Here is a 17,829-nt window from a genome sequence, read left to right on the forward strand (position 1 = left end):
GAAACCCGACTCGTGCCCATCAGTGGCAGATCTAGAAAATTATAAATGGGATCCAAAATTTTAATTTTATTTTCTTAAAAATAATGGCGGTGCAAAAATTTTTATTTTTTCTAGTTTTCTTTAATATATTATACTAAATTTTATTTTTTTTCCTTAAATAATGGGATACACTTGACCCCTAGGGGTTTAGTGCATCCGCCCTGGTGCCCATCCCTATGGATCGAGTAATCACCATCTGAAAAGTTAAATTATTATATATTTTAGGTTTTTTTTACATATTTTCTATTAATAATATATTTTTATTTTTTAAAAATTTATCTTTTCTTAAAATTTAAAAAATTCATCTTTGATATAAAATATTGTGTCTGTTACGGTACTCGATATGCCAGCTCCTGAGTCGTGCTAGATTGATTCGAGCGTGGGTGGTCATTGTTGTCCAACGGAATAAGCAAACGGATCCGTTATGGACTTCATTGTTCATTATTTTTGATGCGTCACACATTTGCTTTCTTTTGGACCCCAAAATATCTCAAATATCTACAATTTGGTCCACATTTGGTCAGTTGCTTTTTGTTCATCACCCATCCTTCCCTTTAAACATAGTTTAGATCAATAACGATAGGTTAATTTAACGAGATGAAACGTTCTATCTATTAAATAAAATCATAATTTTAAATTTTAACGTTGTCAATAGAACGAATTAAATGATATAAGAATACAAATACTCCAACACGATAATAATTTTTCCAACTAATTTTCAGATGAGAATAGGAATAAAGTTCATCCTATTCCAAATAATCTTCATCCTCCACAATGGCCGGCTTCTTGGATTTGCAGAAACTCATGGCGGAGTACCAAAGGATTGTAAGAACCGTGACTATGGAACCCACCAAGAGCACATTTCCGGTAGCCACCAACATGATATACACCAGAAACCCCGAAGGAATCAAGCACATCACGATCAGACCAGGCAACTTCATCGGCACTCTGAATGGCCTTTTGAGTGTCGGCGATTTTATCCTCAGCCAAAGGAATGATGCGAATTCGAGCAACATACCTAAACTATACAAGAAATTTGCCGACGAAATCAAGTCCGAAAAGTCCATGTACGAAACCGCGACGGCGAATGACGTCGACACCAGAATTCCCACCCAGGGCGTGTTGAACCACTTGGATCTTATAGAGAAACATGATGGCAAGAATCCTAGATCAGCCATTCCTAGAAGCTGGTAAACACAGCTGCTCAACTGTGCTTCGTACAGTCCGATGATCGATAAAACAGCGCCGATTTCAAGGAGCACCTTTAACCATTTTCCTGCAATGATTTGAGCTGCATCAGCAAAATACCCATCGACCCAGTTTTCCTGGTCTAGTGGTATAGCTCCGGTGACGGCTAAAAGAGGGACCAAGTAAGCAAAACAAGTGAGCAAACCGGCTGAGAAAAGGGCTTTGGGGAATGTCTTTTGTGGTTGTTCCACTTCGCCAGCTAAGGTGCTGGCATTGTCCCAGAAATTTAGGTTCCAAAACAGGGTGTTGAAGAACAATGACCAATCTTTTGCTACCCCTTTCTGGCCTAAACTAATCCATCTTCTAGGATCGATCTTTGGGATCGAAAACAAAGCTAATAATACGAATGGTAGAAGTGAAACAATGCCTAAACATACTGCAGTGTACCCGACGATGACCAGACCGGTGAAGTTCAAGAAAGAAAGCAACAATGTCGTTGACAGTATCGCAACGCGGCGAGGCAAACCGGAGGAGAGAACCGGGAAGACTAACTTGATGTAGTCGATACAAAGAACCGGGAACGACGCTAAGTTGATCACCGCGCTTAGGAACTTCCAGGACCCCATGAGTGAACCCCAGAATGGTCCGAAAGCCTCGTGAGCCCAGATGACGTAGCCTCCGTTACCGGGGAAGACGGTGGCAAGCTCAGCCGTGATCAACGCCTCGGGTATGCTCCATATGAAGGGGAAAACGAGGAAGCCGAGTATGGCATAAAGTGGACCAGCGGCACCCACAGCTGCCTCCTCGCCGTATGCTCCACCGGATACCTCGAAGTAGATGAGGAAGACGAGGGGGTAATGGATAGCTTGCTGGAATTGTTGGTGGAGGTGATTGCCGTGGTTGTTGGAAGAGCTTGTTCATGATGGTGGTGGTCTAGGAGGTGGTCTCCGGCGGAGGATTCTGTCATGATATATGATTTTTCGGATTGTTCGAGGGATTAGATCGATCTTTGAATCTTCAATGTTAGTGATTTCTATCCTTCATCGGCTCCACCAACCATTCAACTATTCAAGCATACCATGGTGGTGGATATTACAGTAAAATATCTAAGGTGTATTTGTTGGTATATATAAAAAACTAGTCTCATACGCATTTTGCACATGAGAGATAAATAAATATTTAAGCAATGCGATATTCTTAAAGTAATAATGGGGAGCTAATTACATAAAAAGTCATTGTATTATGATTTTTATTTTAAATTTATCTTTAAATTTTAAAATATTTTATTTCAATTATTAAACTATGTTTCAATTGATTTTTTATTTTTGTTGCCCTCCCGGTTCCAAGGCTTTGCCTTGACTAATCCGGACCGACCTGCGTCACACACTTGACTTTGTGGGTGAGTCTCTCAACAAGAATTTTCTGCATACATAAGGACTCGAACGTGAGACTTTACTTAAGCGGAATCAAACTGTTTATCACTTAAACCAATCCCTGTTGGTCAATTGATATTTAATTATTAACAAATTGCTTTAGCCTTAAAAATTTATTATTATTTAATTAATTTGATTTTCAATTAACTTATGACATCGAAGTAGATTTATAATTATAATTAAAAGATTTAATATAAAAATAAGTGTCCAAACTATAATGTTTTCTTTAAATAGGTGTTTAAATATTTTTCGGTCAATCCAGGTGTCTAACGTTATAAATGTTAACACTTTAGGTGTCTCGACTATACGGTTGTTAAATAATATAGTTAAGTGACACGTGTCACATTCATAGAATTTTGAATTAAAAAAAAACATAAAATTAATATTTAAAAAAAAACTTACAAATTTTTAAAATCTGGAAAATGACACTAAATTCTTAAAATATCTTATTCTAATCTCCTTTACTTTAACCGTCGGTCATCTCCGACCATCCATCTGTCGAAGAACGACCACCCGTACGTCATCGACCATCCACTGGTCAGTCATAACCCTTGTTATCATCTCAAAACCCAAAATCCAAAATTTTGAAATCCCTATACTTCAACCCTTAATCTCTAAAATCACAAATACCCATCTCTTTAATCGATCGTGGTAATCGATTGTTTAGTCGGCTATGACATGCGATCGTTTGGCCATTTGATTGATTGTTTAGTCTGTTGTTTAGTCTATCGTTTAATCGGTTGTTGGAGAAGGTTTTTTTAAAAAAAGAAATTAATAATATTTTTATATTTAAAAAATAAAATTTTAAAATTCTATAAATGTATATATGTCATTTAACGGGTTTTTTTGTTGTTGTTACGATCGAGACATTTAAAGTGATAATATTCATAATTTTAGACACCTAAATTGATAATAAAAAAAAAATTAGACGCCTATATGAGAAAAACATATGATTTCGACACTTTTTCATATTAAACCTAATTAAAATAAATATTTATAATATGTTTATTATATTAATATATAAATGTATATTTTTTAGAGAATAAATGAACAGTCATTTAAAGAAATTATTGGATGCAATGGTTTGAATAAAAAATATAAATTACTGTAGGTTTATAGTACTCACTCAACTTTTAATTCCAAAATAATCTCTCTACTCTTTTTGATTTAGAAATTAAAATTCAATTGATAATCTCTCCAAAGAGTCGGCCTACGCCGTTCGTTGGACCATCCAGAACTACCTCCGACCAGGCGATGCTGCCATCCTCCTCCACGTGTCACCAACCTCTGTACTCTACGGAGCTGATTGGGGCCCAGTTCCCCGGGAACACAAAGCCCACGAACGCCGGAGACCCAGAAGAAACTGGAAGACGATTTCGATGCCTTCACGGCTTCAAAGGCGGCTGATTTGGCCAAACCCTTGAAGGAAGCTGGGATTCCCTTTAAGATTCATATAGTGAAAGATCATGATATGAGGGAATGATTGTGCATTGAGCTGGAGAGGTTGGGGTTGAGTGCTGTTGTAACGGGGAGTAGAGGGTATGGAGCTGAGTTAAGAGGGAGTGATGGGAAATTGGGATGTGTCACCGATTATTGTGTGCATCATTGTGTTTGCCCTGTTGTTGTTGTTAGGTATCCTGACGAGAAAGATGACCGGAATAGGCAGCCCGTCGCGACAACTAAGGAGGCCAAGGCGGAGGAAAAAGGTGGCAAAAGTTAATCCTTTTGGGGTTCATTTTTGGCTTCTTGATTGGAAATTTGGGGTCTTAGTATTTGTTTCAGTGCTTAATTTGGATGGCATGAGTAGTTTGTGTTTCTATAATATGAACTGATAATTAGGGTAGTAGCAAAGTTGTGCCATATGATCCGAATTCCGAATACCCTATCCCATATACTCCCCTGGTCTTTTTGAATGGCTGAAATTTTGATTTCTTGCTGGTGTTCTGATATCAAATTCGGATGACTTCAGCATTTCTCTCTCACGGGTATGAATTTTTATTTTGTTAGATGATGATAAGGACAGTAGTTTAATGTTACCACGCACAGCAGTTTGTTTTCGTGGATGATAAGATACTTAAGGTGGCAGAGTTGGTCTTTTCTTGGTATTAATGACCAGTTAATCTTGGAAACGTCGTACTACGTACTGGCTTTTAGTTATTCAAAATGCTCTTTTCGTTAAGTTAGCCGAAAAATAGGGCATGATGGAGCCCGGGTATCCCGAGCAACCCCTCATCCAGGGGTGGATCTCCATGGTGCCCGAGGTATCCCAAGCAACCCCTCCACAAGTGTCACCCCTCAAAAGTTCCACCCTGAGGCTCTTGCAACCCGTGACGAAGGCTCCTGGGTCCGCCTCTGGCATGATAGTAGAATATGCTACATATATGTATATCTTATTCCAAAGTTGGTAAAGTTTTAGTTTCTTGTTCTTGTAGATCATATATTGTTTAGTTTACTTTGTAGTATTAGATTTAGATATTTAGAAATGGGAGGATCTGTTGAGTGGATGGGATTAGTTGTCCCCTTGAATTTTCTTGCTGATCGGGAGCTAATTGATAAGTATTTGGGTGATGGACAACAGCACTGCTTGTGGAGTGTGGTGCTTATCATACATGTCACTACTAACTTGGTATAAAATAACAAGGGAGCGGTTGATAAATATTATAAAGATATGTGATATCAATTGTTTTCATTTTCATTAACTCGGATGTACATGCTTGATGAGAATCTTTTTCCCTGCCTTGAGCTTTCTTATGGATGGTGTGTTGTTAAATTTGGGAGTTAATTCATGTGTGGACGAGTTATGCACAATGGAAATGATTATATGATGAGGATGACATGTTGTAATGCGATGTGCTTGATGTTAGAAGCTACACTCACCGGTGCCGAAGAATTCCGTGGCATGGTACATCCGGAGCCTTTCAACAGGGAACTCCTACAATGTTACAGCAGGTGTGGTTGGCTGAACCGGCTGAGTATCTAGGTAAGGCTCTGACTATACGCCTAAAGGTCTCTGTCAAATCTCTAAAGAATGTCACCTCCTCAACCCCCGCATCCCTAAGCTCCTCAAGGTTCGTATCAGGGACAAACTCATCACCTAGATCGTCCGCAAGGGCTACCCCACTCTCATGCCTATCATCCTGAACGGGGCCTGGGCTCTCATCCATATCTAATCTCTTAAAATTAAATAATAAGAGGTGTAACTATAAACATTTTCAGAAACAGAAGTACTCTTAACATCCCTAGATACATTATATTCTTGAACTTTTAACGACTTTGACCCGCAAATCCTATGAACGTCTAAACCTGACGCTCTGATAACATTAAATATAACACCCTTCATTAGTATAACACACAGTCAACCGATGAGAGCACCACATAAAACCACTGTAGTGGTTAACCAAAATTTTTCTTTAAATACTCAAATAAAGACATACACTTATAAATATTCGCGATAAAATAAATAACACCATTTATACAAAACTCGAGTATATAAAATAGGGATTTCAAATATACATGCCCTCTAAGAACTCGAGTATTAAATTGCGGTCGTATAGTAACATTTTTCAATTTCATATATTTATTTAAAATATTTTTTTCAACAAAATAAATATCTTTTCCTCTCAAATTTCACATTATTTTTCTTATTCCCATTCCTTTCGATGTGTCGTTTGCTGCGTCGGCTCGCTAACTCTTCGTTCTTCTTCTTCTCCTCTTTATTCTTCTTACTCTACTCCTCCTCCATCAACTCCTTATGTTGATCAAGAATAGAATTTATTGATTCTTTAACTCACTCCTCATCTGAAGACGAGTTTGAATATGAATCGTCAATATCAGAGTGATTAGACCAAAGATAATCTTCGAAAATTGCTTGAAATATTCTTCCCACAAGTGCATGTTTTGGTTCTCCTATAACTCTATCAACTAACTCAACTCCTATTTATAGTTAAAATTTGAGAAAATGAACGTTGGAACTCGTCACATCGATGTGACGAGTTCCAAAGACTACCAACGACTATTTTTCAAATCTAAAACGGCTATAAATTTTAAATTAAAGTGATGAGTTCCATTATATTTTTTTTCAAAAATTAAATTCACATAATAATCTGGAAAAATATTTTTAATAGAACTTGTCACTTCCTGAAATATTAAAATATTAAGCCTGTAATATAAAAATAATATCCTATGAAACTTGTCAACTCGAGATGAAAAGTTCACTCTGTAGAAAATGTCGTAGATCTCAAAATAATTACGCCGCAGGAACTATTGGGCCAAAAAAAACATGTATGTATGAACCACCCCAAAAGCAGACCCAAACTTGATAGATGGAATCACATAAAGTTCTTCATGTGATAAAGGGTGTCACATGAGAGAATGTTTCAACGATGGAATCGCATTGATGAAACTCTCAAGGTCTCTTGCTTATTAGAGGAGGGGGTGAGTCTCATAGTATTAAATTGCGATCATATGCAATCATATAGTAACATTTTTTATGTTCACCGCAACGTCGCATTCGCGTCATTAAAACGTAGTTATTTTTTTTAGAAAATAAACCATGTCGTAACATTCTCAACCGTGGTAACATAGCCACAATTGCAACAGCAACCATAATTTAGTACTATGGTGAGTCTCCTGGAACTGTGAAATCGCATGATGTTGTCTGGAACGTAATCACATTGGTATCGACAAAACAAGGCTCGGAGGAACCTTGCACAAGTATTTCATTTACGAACGTCACCAAGTTACCGAGCAATCGTCGAGTTTCTCGAGTCGGACATCCTATTAACAAAATCCATGACAATCTCTTATAGATTCTCTGTCAGCTTCCATTAGTCAACTATGCGAGCTTCGAGCTCTTCTACTAAGAGACTGTTGTTATCTAGAGAAAATCCCACCAGTCTGAGCTCTCTATAAAATCCAGATGATGGATCTCTTGAACTACCGAACGGGACAAGTAAGCTGAATAAGCTACAAGAACTACATTTGTCCCCGGCAGCACCATCCAGAAACCATTGAAGCCGGTACGATGTCCGGGTTGCAAAGCCTGGATTTTTAGAGATGTCTTGCAGTGCATACATGCAGGATACATGTAGAACTATTAATGTCACAAACATTATCATATCTTTCGGCAAGCGTCGACATAAAATATTCATATACGACACTCTTCGAAGTTTAAAATAACATAAACTAAAAATATTTTACTTGGATAATTGCAACTTGATCAAAACCTAACTGAATGGCAACCAATAAACTTTTTAAATTAATAGAATAGAAGAGAGCTGGAGCTGTAATTCTATTATTTACACATCACAACTATAGGGAAGTCCATTGACTGTAATTTACAGTTAAATATAGGGAAAAATACAACATAGTATTAAACAATTCGCTTCACAGTCAAAAGCAACCTTCTGTCCCTTGTTTTCGTCTCTAAACATGGTATTAAGCACTGTTAATCAGCCTCTGGAGAATCAAATGATTAAACATGCACACCTGAAAAGGAGATTAAGGCCAAAAGTCGGTTCATAATCATAATCCGGAAAGCTTGTTATCTGATCAGTTTAACTAGAAGAAGCCCAAGGAAAATGAGGGACAAAAATGATATAGATTAAATGAATCAATATTCAGCCAACAGAATCCCGAAAAATGTATGGTTTGACCCCACGTTCAAGCAGAAGACAGGTTCATAATCTAAAAGAGTACTGTGTTCTAAGTGCAGCGCTTTATCGAGCCATTAAATTAATCAAAAGGAAAGTGATAACACATCAATATGACAAGGAACAATGAACATCTCGGTGCAGGTGAAACTCGTGATTTTTAAATTAGCTAAGCTGTCTCCTTGTGGTTTAAGCAAAAGCTTGTACTAGTTAAGATGATATGTTCAGGAACGTTAAAGGTAACACTAAACAAATAGTTTAAACTAGAAATAATATGATTACCTCTAATCATATTCATCACCTTCATCTTCTTCGAAATGATTCCCCATCTGGAGGTCTTCACGGTTATCATCCACAAACTCGAGTTGAGCTTCCATTCTTGAGTTCTCACTATTATCTACAATCTCAAGCAGAGTGTTGGTTTCAGGGCTGTCATTTTTATTTACAAAACCCTTTGTTCCTAAAGGCATCTGAGGACCATCTAATCTAGTTTCTTCAATGTTGTTTAGAAATTCAGCAACCGTAGCACCATTTCCGGTCATGGAGCTAAGAGTGCCGGAGCGACTTCTACTTGAAAGCTGACCATTTTCAGACAAACCGGACATTTGATGCAGCAGGCATCCATTGCTATTGCTATCTACTGTTGGAATCCTGTAAACCAGACTAGAAGAGCTAACAACATATCCATGGATGTCAACGTAAGCAAATCGAAAGAAATGTCTGACAATAAAGAGAAAAAAACAAGGACTAAAAACCAAAAGTTTGATGCACGCTATGCAACTGATTGAACTCATGCATCTTACAGGGGCTGAACCCTTAAGATGCAGAATGCTTTATTTCAAAAATCACTTTAACTATCAGGAAATTTGCAAAGGTATAAAGAATTGGCATGCATCCTTAGAATCAGTAAAGCAGGTCACCATAAATAGCTTTCAGCACACTTTGCTTGCTGGAACTTAAAAGTTTGACGGTAATCAAAAACCGGAACTAATCTTTTTTTCAGTGCTGCAATCATGGAAGTTGGCAACATTTCAATCTCTATTTCCCCGACAAAAGAATTTTCTTCAGCCATGTTGGTGCCATCAATCACCATTGATTGAAAGTACATCTGAAAATAAATGACAAAACAAGTTTCTTAAAAAAAAAAGTACAGTATTCCTGGTCCTACTGAAACCGAGATTCAATACCAAGTTCTAAGCAAACATCAAAGAAATCCAGCCACAGAATAATACCTCTGGTTTTGCCCACAATGGTGTTTGAGCTTGATGCATCTGCAATTCAGCTTCTGAAATATACAAATTATGTTTTTCCTCGGTGTTGGTATTTGCTTTGTCAACAGCGGACGGGTCAAGGAATGTAGTTCCCTCTTTGATATCTCCAGGATACACTTTACCAATTTCTGATGTTCCATTCTCGCCATATATGTCTATATTATCTTCTCGTTCTCTTCGGGTTTGTTTATGACAAATATTCCACTTCTGTATTGCCTCAACTACTAGCCTCCCATCAGATTCTGCAGATGATTCATATGATCCGTTTAATCCAGAAACAACTGATGTTGGATCACGGTCAGGAGATGGTCGTAAAGCATACTGTATCATACATCCAGAAGGAGAGAAAAACAAGAGGTGATACTTTGTCTTCAAAGAGCTACTCTCGGCAAACAAAAGATTATTGCCTTTGCAGTTATGGAAAGTGGAAGCAATTGCCCCTGAAAGGGAACCCATCCTGCCAGTTGCAGCCACAGCAGCACCACTTACAGTGCCTCTCCAACCATTATTTCCGTTCCTTATTCTGCTAACAACAGAAAGTGTCACTGGAGGTCCAGAAGCACAAAGACTTGTTTGAGTAGGTGTTTGTGCTCCTATATTAGGAGGCCAGTGAACTTGTGGCTTAGTCATAACACCCAAACCGCCATTTTTAGGAGCAAAACCAGCATCGGCGGACTGAAAAGTTACAGATCCATCCACTGAATTGAAAGCAAATAGATGGCTTGTCCCTCTTGAAGAACTAATCATAATCCAATTACTATCATCACTGAAACTAATATCCTGTATTACCTGAAATCCCAATAGAATGGAGAAAAGATTTAAGAAATATTCAAGTTGCTAAAAGCAGGTACGACTTACACTGAACATTAATCTTACAGCATTTGTAAAACCACGCTGCAATCGATAGAGATGTGAATACGATGCTGATACATCACAAGCATATGTGCTTCCTTGAAATCCAGGCATAATCTTGAAAACGTTGATATTATGACCCTGAACTGAAGCTGTCACAAGAAGAGTCCCACTGGGATCAAAGCATAATGCTGAAATAGGGCTCTTGTGTGCCCTAAACTGAGCAATAATAACCTTACTGACGATATCTCTGACAATAACCTGATAAGCCCATATAAAAATAGTAACTGATATGTTAAAATGATTTTGCTTGTATTATTTTCAGATGATTGAAACCCAAGAAAGTAAAACTGAAAAGTCATTTTGTATTACACTACACAAGTCTCGCACTGAACGATATCTACTAAATACATAAATTATTAAACAGAAAATTTTATACATGTCTAACAACAAGAAAGGTAGCAATTTGCAGATATTAAATTATGGATTATATATGAGGCCAAAGGTGAAAAGGAGGACGACAAAAGGGAGTACAGAAAAATAAATATCCAAATTGCGGGTTTAATCAGACTTGGGGAGAAAATATGTACCATTCCGATGTTATCAGTATCGAGAAAATGACCATTAACATTTCCATTGCCTTCCCAGCCAGGATTTCCTGATTTCTGAGAACTGTACGAGTCTGGCAGATATTTCGATATTTTCTTATATCCCATGTCTCCTAAGGTCACAATCCCGGCAGCAAGTTGCTTGCTGGATTCTTTTGCATAGTGTACAACCAGGCTCCCAGTTGAAGAAAAACCAGGGAAACTTGCAGAAGGCATAAGATGTTGTGGACTGACACGTCCACAATTGGAACTTACAACTGGACTTCCACTATATGCCAGCCACCTAGGACCAACTGCCAAAGGTCCATAACCTACAGCTCCGGAACCCGGGCAGGCTGTGACTATAGGATTTGTAACAATTGTAAATTCCTTTTCTAATGTTGTGGAATCAAAACAATGGATCTGCAAGATAAAAAACTTAATTCTAAAATCAGATAGGTGTAATGATGCTAAAAAAACATTGTACATAAGGTAGCATACCTGAGCTGCTTGAGCTATAGCAACAATTCGAGAACTGCACCTTACAGAATAAACAACTGATCTAAACTTTAGCTCATGTATATAAGATTGAGATCTCAAGGAATAAAACCGGACAATGGCGGCAACAGTGCTAGCATTCCCCGAATCATTGCTGTGTGGGATACTTCCATTGCAAGATTGATCCTGATTGTTAGTACCCCCAGAGAAGGGGTGCTCAGAACAAACTACCAAAAGGGGAAGACTGTTTGCAAACTTGTCCTCTGATCTCTTCGCTGCTACTGGTTTTGGTAGCATTTGCATAAATGAAACAGGACCATCATGTCTTGAAACCAAGACTCGAACACTATCTGCTTCTTCAACATCCCAAACCTGGAAACCAGATCGATAACCAAGTAGAAGAACCTGTCGGATGATGTCTTTCTCATCTTCTAACTTGTCAAAGCCAGCCCAATTAACCTTTACATTAACAAAAGTGACAGAGGAAAATCTTCAAGTTTTAAGACAAATGGTAAACTGAAAATCTTCAAAAACAAAAAACCTTGAATTAATACACAGTTACACACACACACACACGCACACACATATATATATATATATATTGGTCCCTAAAAACCTTCAAGTTTTAGGACAAATGGTAAACTGAGAATCTTCAAAAAGAGTGAATAGCAAATTTAAAGGCACTAACTTCGCCTAAGTAAACCCAAAATCATATGCCTATAACCAAAAGACCCATTTTTCTTTTTTCATTTTAAGAAAATAAAACTCAACATGGACATACTAAAGTTCTCCAATTAAAGAAAAAAAATCATTTCCTCTTATGAAAAGTTCAACCCACTAAGACATTCCATTTCTATATAACAAAACTCAACCTGGACAGACTAAGAATACCGAAACAATTTTCTCTTTAAAGAAACATAAAATTGAACTACAATGGGTTTTCCAAATAACAAACTCCTCTATAAAATTTAAAAATTATTTTAAAAAACATTTATTTTCTTTCTTATTACCTGATCATACCCAGAATCATCTTCCCTTTCCACAATCGACGATGCCACGGACACCGCCGACCGTGCGACGGTGGAAGCCCCGGAAGAAACAATCCTTAAGTAACTAGAAATTGCGCGCAACGAACTCCAAGCCGACTTGGAAGCGACCCCACCACCTTGCGTTTTGGTTTGCCCTTGTCCATCTCCACTATTCCTCATAATCCCAAACACCCAACAAAGAAAACCCAGAATTTAAAAAGGGCCCAGAAAAATCAAAATCTTCCCCGACAATTCCCCCAATTTCTCCTTTTAACACCAAAGGTTGTTAATTTACAAAGAAAAAACAATTGCTGGGTTTTTGGTTAAACGGAGAAATTAAGAGGAATTGATAAAAACCCAGAAAGATAAAACCTCTTAATTGAAGAGATTTACGGGTTTAAAAGTGTCTCCATTTGAAATATATAGAGAAAAAAAAAATTAACAGAAAATAAATAAAGGAAAACTAAAAAGAAACAAACTTCGAACCCAAACAAAACAAAACAAAACAAAGATGAAGAACCCAAAATTTTATCATTTTAGTAAAACTAAAGCAAGCTAAAATTTTGGAAAAGCTCTTGATTGGAATTAAACGAATACATACATATATTACACAAACAAATGAACAAGTTTTTTGGGATATGAGAAATAAATTACAATTTTCGGAACAAATTAATCAGGAAATTAAGAAAATTAGAACAAAAAAAAGACGAATGAAATTAACAAGGAATGGATTCAAGGGTTTGGATAATTATGATTTATGAAGGAATATGAAACAACCCGATGAAAAGAGAGATGAAATTATGAAGGAATTTAGGGGTGGGGGGGCCGAGATAAGAATTCCTCTTTTCCTTTCGCTTTTGGATTTCCTCTTTCTAAATGATTGATTTGATACTCAGTTAATCCTTCTCTTTACCCACTCCCTTTTATATTTTCACCCTTCGTTTGTTCTTCCCTACCCAACTCCTTTGGTGTTCCTTGTAGCCTAACTCTAATGATCAACATGAGTGCATTTTGAAATTATTGTTGAAATAGATATTTGGGGTGTTTGATAAAAAAATTTTTGAAGAGTTTTTAATTTATTTGAGTATAAATAGTTTATCGATCTCTAAACTTTTTATTTTTAGTATTTGATAAATATTTTTTTGTAATAGTTAATTGTGCAAAATAAATTGAAAATGAAAACATTAGAAAATACTACGATTTGAGGGGAAATGATTGCAAAATAAGATGTTAAATGACATATTTGACCTTATTATTTTCATAATTACATCATTGTCATAAAACATAATCTATGAAATAACTTCTATTCTTAATCCACTTGATTCTCTCATTAGAGTCTTCTCTATCGTTAAACTACAACTAAATGTAGTGTTGATATTGTATCCAACTCGAAAATTGATGGATTATAATGTCACACGGAACCACGTAAGTAGCTAATCATTTTTTTAACATTTTATCAAATGAGTAATAATATCACCCAATTGTCATACGCGTACAAAATATGAATAATTTAAATATGGGGAGCTCCCAACAAAGTTTCCAAAATATAATAATAAATCAAAATACAGAGTTTACAACTCAAATACAAAATGGTCTATGACAGTATATGCCCACTAAATACTCGAGATGTACTTTGATAGCAATCAAGTCTGGAAATCTACGATCTCGCGATGTGCTCCTCAAACTGGCACCTAAAGACCTGTGCACGGAAACACATTTCATACGTTGAGCTCACAAGCTTAGTGCCACATAAATAACCCTACTTTACTACTTGCATTCAACAAATAAGCACTCTGCAAGTATGGTCATGAACAATTGTAAACACTAGAGCAACATTATCATAGTGTAGTTCGGGGTCACTTAACCTCGCATAACTCACACTCCTCTTTACTTACTACGACAATTAAGGAAGACCAGGGTCACATAGCATCAATGTCCCCCCTAAACTTCGGGTTAAGCTCGAGTTACGAAGCGTCGGTACTTTACCTAGCTAGTTTACTCCAGATCTCTTGTATTTTCGGATTGCCTATAGATTTGCGTCTAAGCTCTGTAACCAACTTGTATTGATTTGAGCTCCAAGTTAGAAATTCTGAAATTGCTCATTTACAGTGATGAGATGAGTTTCGTAATTTGGAATTCAGAACAATAGTTATGATTAATATTTGATTCCTCGGATACAAGGAAATCTAGGATTAGAAACCTTATCATGCCAATAAATTTTAGTGAATATTTCACAAACCTATCGAAATAAAATTATTGGCCTTGATGGCCTAGGAAAGCGATCCCTATGCTGATGGAGCTCTGGCAGTTGTCACTGCCCTTTCCCCCCACCCCTATAATCAAGGTATATTCTCAAACCTAAGGTATATCCTGTTTGGTTCTTTTTCTCTTATGGAATAATTGGATTTTTATTGAAAACTTCAGCTCTTGTTTTTGATACTGAAACTGAATACTTCACAGATAAAAGGGAAAATGCCTTCGCAGAAGATTGAAACCGGCCACCAGGACACGGTTCATGATGTGGCCATGGATTTTTATGGTAAGCGTATTGCTACCGCCTCATCAGACAGCACGATTAAGATAGTTGGGGTGAGCAACAATACACATCAGCATTTAGCAACTCTGACAGGTCACCAAGGACCAGTATAGCAGGTGGATTGAGCCCATCCAAAGTTTGGCTCTTTACTTGCTTCTTCTTGTTATGATGGCCGTGTGATTATTTGGAAGGAAGGCAATCAAAATGAATGGAGTCAGGCTCATGAGTTTGATGAGCATAAGTCATCTGTTAATTCAATCGCTTGGGCCCCTCTTGAATTGGGACTTTTGTTTGGCGTGTGGTTCTTCCGATGGAAATGTATCGGTTTTCACATCTAGAGCAGATGGAGGCTGGGATGTATCAAGGATCGATCAGGCTCACCCGGTTGGTGTAACATCTGTTTCATGGGATCCATCGACGGCACCTGGTGCTCTAGTTGGTTCTGGCTTGCTGGATCCTGTTCAGAAACTTTGCTCTGGTGGATGTGATAACACTGTAAAGGTGTGGAAGCTCTACAATGGAATCTGGAAGATGGACTGCTTTCCAGCTCTTCAAATGCCTACTGCGACCAACCAAATCCAAGAAAAGGATAAAATCAATGGTAAATTATACCAATGGTCACTAATGTTTAAATGAGTATTTTTTTACTGAAGTTTTAATATTAATAAATTGATCATTAACATCATCGATTTATAACAAATTAGTTACCGATGTTATCGGTTTGTAACAAATTGATCATTCGACATTAATGATCATTAATTAGTACCAAATTAACTAATTGATTTAACATGTGATAAAGAACAAGTCAGATCATTAATTTAATATGTCACATCAATATTATGTTACTAAAGTCAAGGATCATTAATGTCGAATGATCAAATTGATACTAATTGATAATATTGACTAATTGATTGTAGGAATTATCTTTAGATAGAAAGTAACTGTCTTAGTTAAAGGTGTGTATTCGATGGAGTCGAGTCGAGTAAAATTTTTTTTGAGTTATTCAAGTTGACAACTCCTATTTTATAACTCGGAGTTGACTTGGAATTTTTTTGACTCGAGTCGAGTCAAATTTTTTAGTTTTTATTTGAATTTAATTATAAATATTAACAATATTATGACATTATTTGATTCCAATTTAAATGATATTTTATATCATATAAGATACATATATATATATTTTGTATTTTTTGCATATGTAATTTACATATACTACAAAGTCGAGAGACTCGACTCAAACTTCTGCTCAGACTTGAAAATCAATCCATTAATTACTAAAAATTTTGAGTTATATTTTACAACTCGATTTGAACTTTAAGTTTTTTCGAGTTGAGTTTATGAAAATTACAACTCGAAGTTAATATGAGTCGAGTTTTTTCAAATCGAGTCGAGTCAAAAAAATCAATTTTTTAATTGATCTACATCTCTGAGTTAGGCTCTTTCTGTTAACCAAGTTTCATGTCTGAGCTCGACATCCAGATTCCCACTGCCTTTGGTAAGCATTTCCCTTCTTACTGATTAAATCGGATCCTCCATGGAAATTCTAACTCGTATGCTATCCGGTTTTGCTAGATCCGTTTGCTGATGCAAATGCCGAGGACTCTGGTGTTGGAGGCAAGGAGTACGTCCACATTCGTATCCAACAGCGGAATGGTAGGAAAGCTTGACTACTGCCCAGGGGTTGAAGACAGACTTCAGCTGTAAAAAAATTCTCAAGGACCTCAAGAAGGAGTTCTGTTGCAATGGCACTGTTGTCCAGTATCCCGAGCTAGGTCAGGTGTTGTGTTTAATGCAACTACAGACACAACAGATGTTATTGCAGTTATTGCGAGTAATACTGTTGCACAATAATGGCTTAAGACATGATGTTACTGTTATATAACAGCCATTATTCCGATATCTGATCTTATTTAAATCCCTACATCCCAGCACCCCACGATCTATTCCTGTCATCCTGTGTCTAACCTTTTTATAAAGTGACCTTTGCCACCACTTTGTTCTTCCTTCTCAAGTCTTTTATGCACTTGGTTTATGTGTAGGTTATTCAACTTCAAGGTGATGAACGTCTCCACTTTTCTTGTTCAGGTTATTGTCACTGTGCTCTGGTTTATATACATCCTTAAAACTGACATGTGTAGAAGGACAACATGAAGATCCATGGTTTTTAAGTTGCAGCTCCCAAGTTTTCTGCTGAAAATCTTACCTACTGATGAACTTATTTACTGTATATCATTCTACTATGTTTATCTGATTCTCTCTCTATGTTGTTGGACCTGATGTACTGAACCATATTTGCTGTGTTGTCTACTCGTGCCTAGTGTGATGTTGAATGACAATGGAACTGTTATTTCTTCTGTTTCTCGATTGCTTTCACTACTGATTTTGTGCCCATTCCTGTCAGGGTTGCACCTATGTATGGGTACGGTTGGGTTGTGGTTTTAAGTATTACCAACTGTTATTTGTTATGATTTAAATTTAGGAAGACTATCATATTCGAAATCTGATTCGATTTTAAGTAAAAACATGCATCTGAACAAGGGATGGACACGGGACCTAAACCCGACGAGTTCCAACTTGACCCTATTGAATTGAGTTTTTTTTTTTGAAAAAATCAAGTTCAGGTTGGTTAGATCATGTTCAAGTTTAAGGAAAAAATCCGACTTGATCTAATTTGAAAAATAATGCAATTATAATTTATATATCTAAGGATAATTACAGTAATACCTCTTTATATATTATTTTTAAT

General features: G+C 36.8%; 2 protein-coding genes and 4 pseudogenes across 2 annotated transcripts; 3 read left to right on the forward strand and 3 right to left on the reverse strand.

The window, feature by feature from the left end:
• Window positions 1–739: 739 nt before the first annotated feature.
• Window positions 740–2,203, reverse strand: LOC120201142 (annotated as a pseudogene).
• A 1,638-nt stretch (window positions 2,204–3,841) lies between these two features.
• LOC120201146 lies at window positions 3,842–4,501 on the forward strand (annotated as a pseudogene).
• Window positions 4,502–7,890: 3,389 nt separating this feature from the next.
• Window positions 7,891–9,216, reverse strand: LOC120201143. The gene is made up of 2 exons (XM_039201808.1): window positions 8,594–9,216; window positions 7,891–8,147 (listed from the first exon to the last, which is right to left on the reverse strand). The coding sequence occupies exon 1, from the start codon at window positions 9,103–9,105 to the stop codon at window positions 8,596–8,598; it is 510 nt and encodes a 169-aa protein (XP_039057739.1). The 5' UTR covers window positions 9,106–9,216; the 3' UTR covers window positions 7,891–8,147; window positions 8,594–8,595.
• On the reverse strand, window positions 9,213–12,742 carry LOC120201141 (autophagy-related protein 18f-like). The gene is made up of 6 exons (XM_039201807.1): window positions 12,530–12,742; window positions 11,523–11,978; window positions 11,025–11,444; window positions 10,459–10,695; window positions 9,544–10,371; window positions 9,213–9,419 (listed from the first exon to the last, which is right to left on the reverse strand). Exons 1-6 carry the CDS (start codon window positions 12,725–12,727, stop codon window positions 9,228–9,230), a joined length of 2,331 nt encoding a protein of 776 aa, XP_039057738.1. The 5' UTR covers window positions 12,728–12,742; the 3' UTR covers window positions 9,213–9,227.
• Window positions 12,743–14,910: 2,168 nt separating this feature from the next.
• On the forward strand, window positions 14,911–15,719 carry LOC120201127 (annotated as a pseudogene).
• Window positions 15,720–16,541: 822 nt separating this feature from the next.
• On the forward strand, window positions 16,542–17,251 carry LOC120201145 (annotated as a pseudogene).
• The last annotated feature ends 578 nt before the right edge of the window (window positions 17,252–17,829 follow it).

Source organism: Hibiscus syriacus, unplaced genomic scaffold (assembly GCF_006381635.1).
Source record: "Hibiscus syriacus cultivar Baekdansim isolate YM2019G1 unplaced genomic scaffold, ASM638163v2 tig00006992_pilon, whole genome shotgun sequence".
NCBI classification, from domain to species: Eukaryota; Viridiplantae; Streptophyta; class Magnoliopsida; order Malvales; family Malvaceae; genus Hibiscus; species Hibiscus syriacus.

What these genes read in the sequence shown, in the direction of transcription:
- LOC120201143 (XM_039201808.1), bottom strand. Translation starts at nt 9,105, where the DNA reads ATGAGTTCAATCAGTTGCATAGCGTGCATCAAACTTTTGGTTTTTAGT.
- LOC120201141 (XM_039201807.1), bottom strand. Translation starts at nt 12,727, where the DNA reads ATGAGGAATAGTGGAGATGGACAAGGGCAAACCAAAACGCAAGGTGGT. An exon ending in ATACTGATAACATCGGAATG is followed by an intron (nt 10,696 to 11,024) that starts GTACATATTTTC and finishes TGGGCTTATCAG; the next exon opens with GTTATTGTCAGAGATATCGT. An exon ending in CATTGTGGGCAAAACCAGAG is followed by an intron (nt 9,420 to 9,543) that starts GTATTATTCTGT and finishes ATTTATTTTCAG; the next exon opens with ATGTACTTTCAATCAATGGT.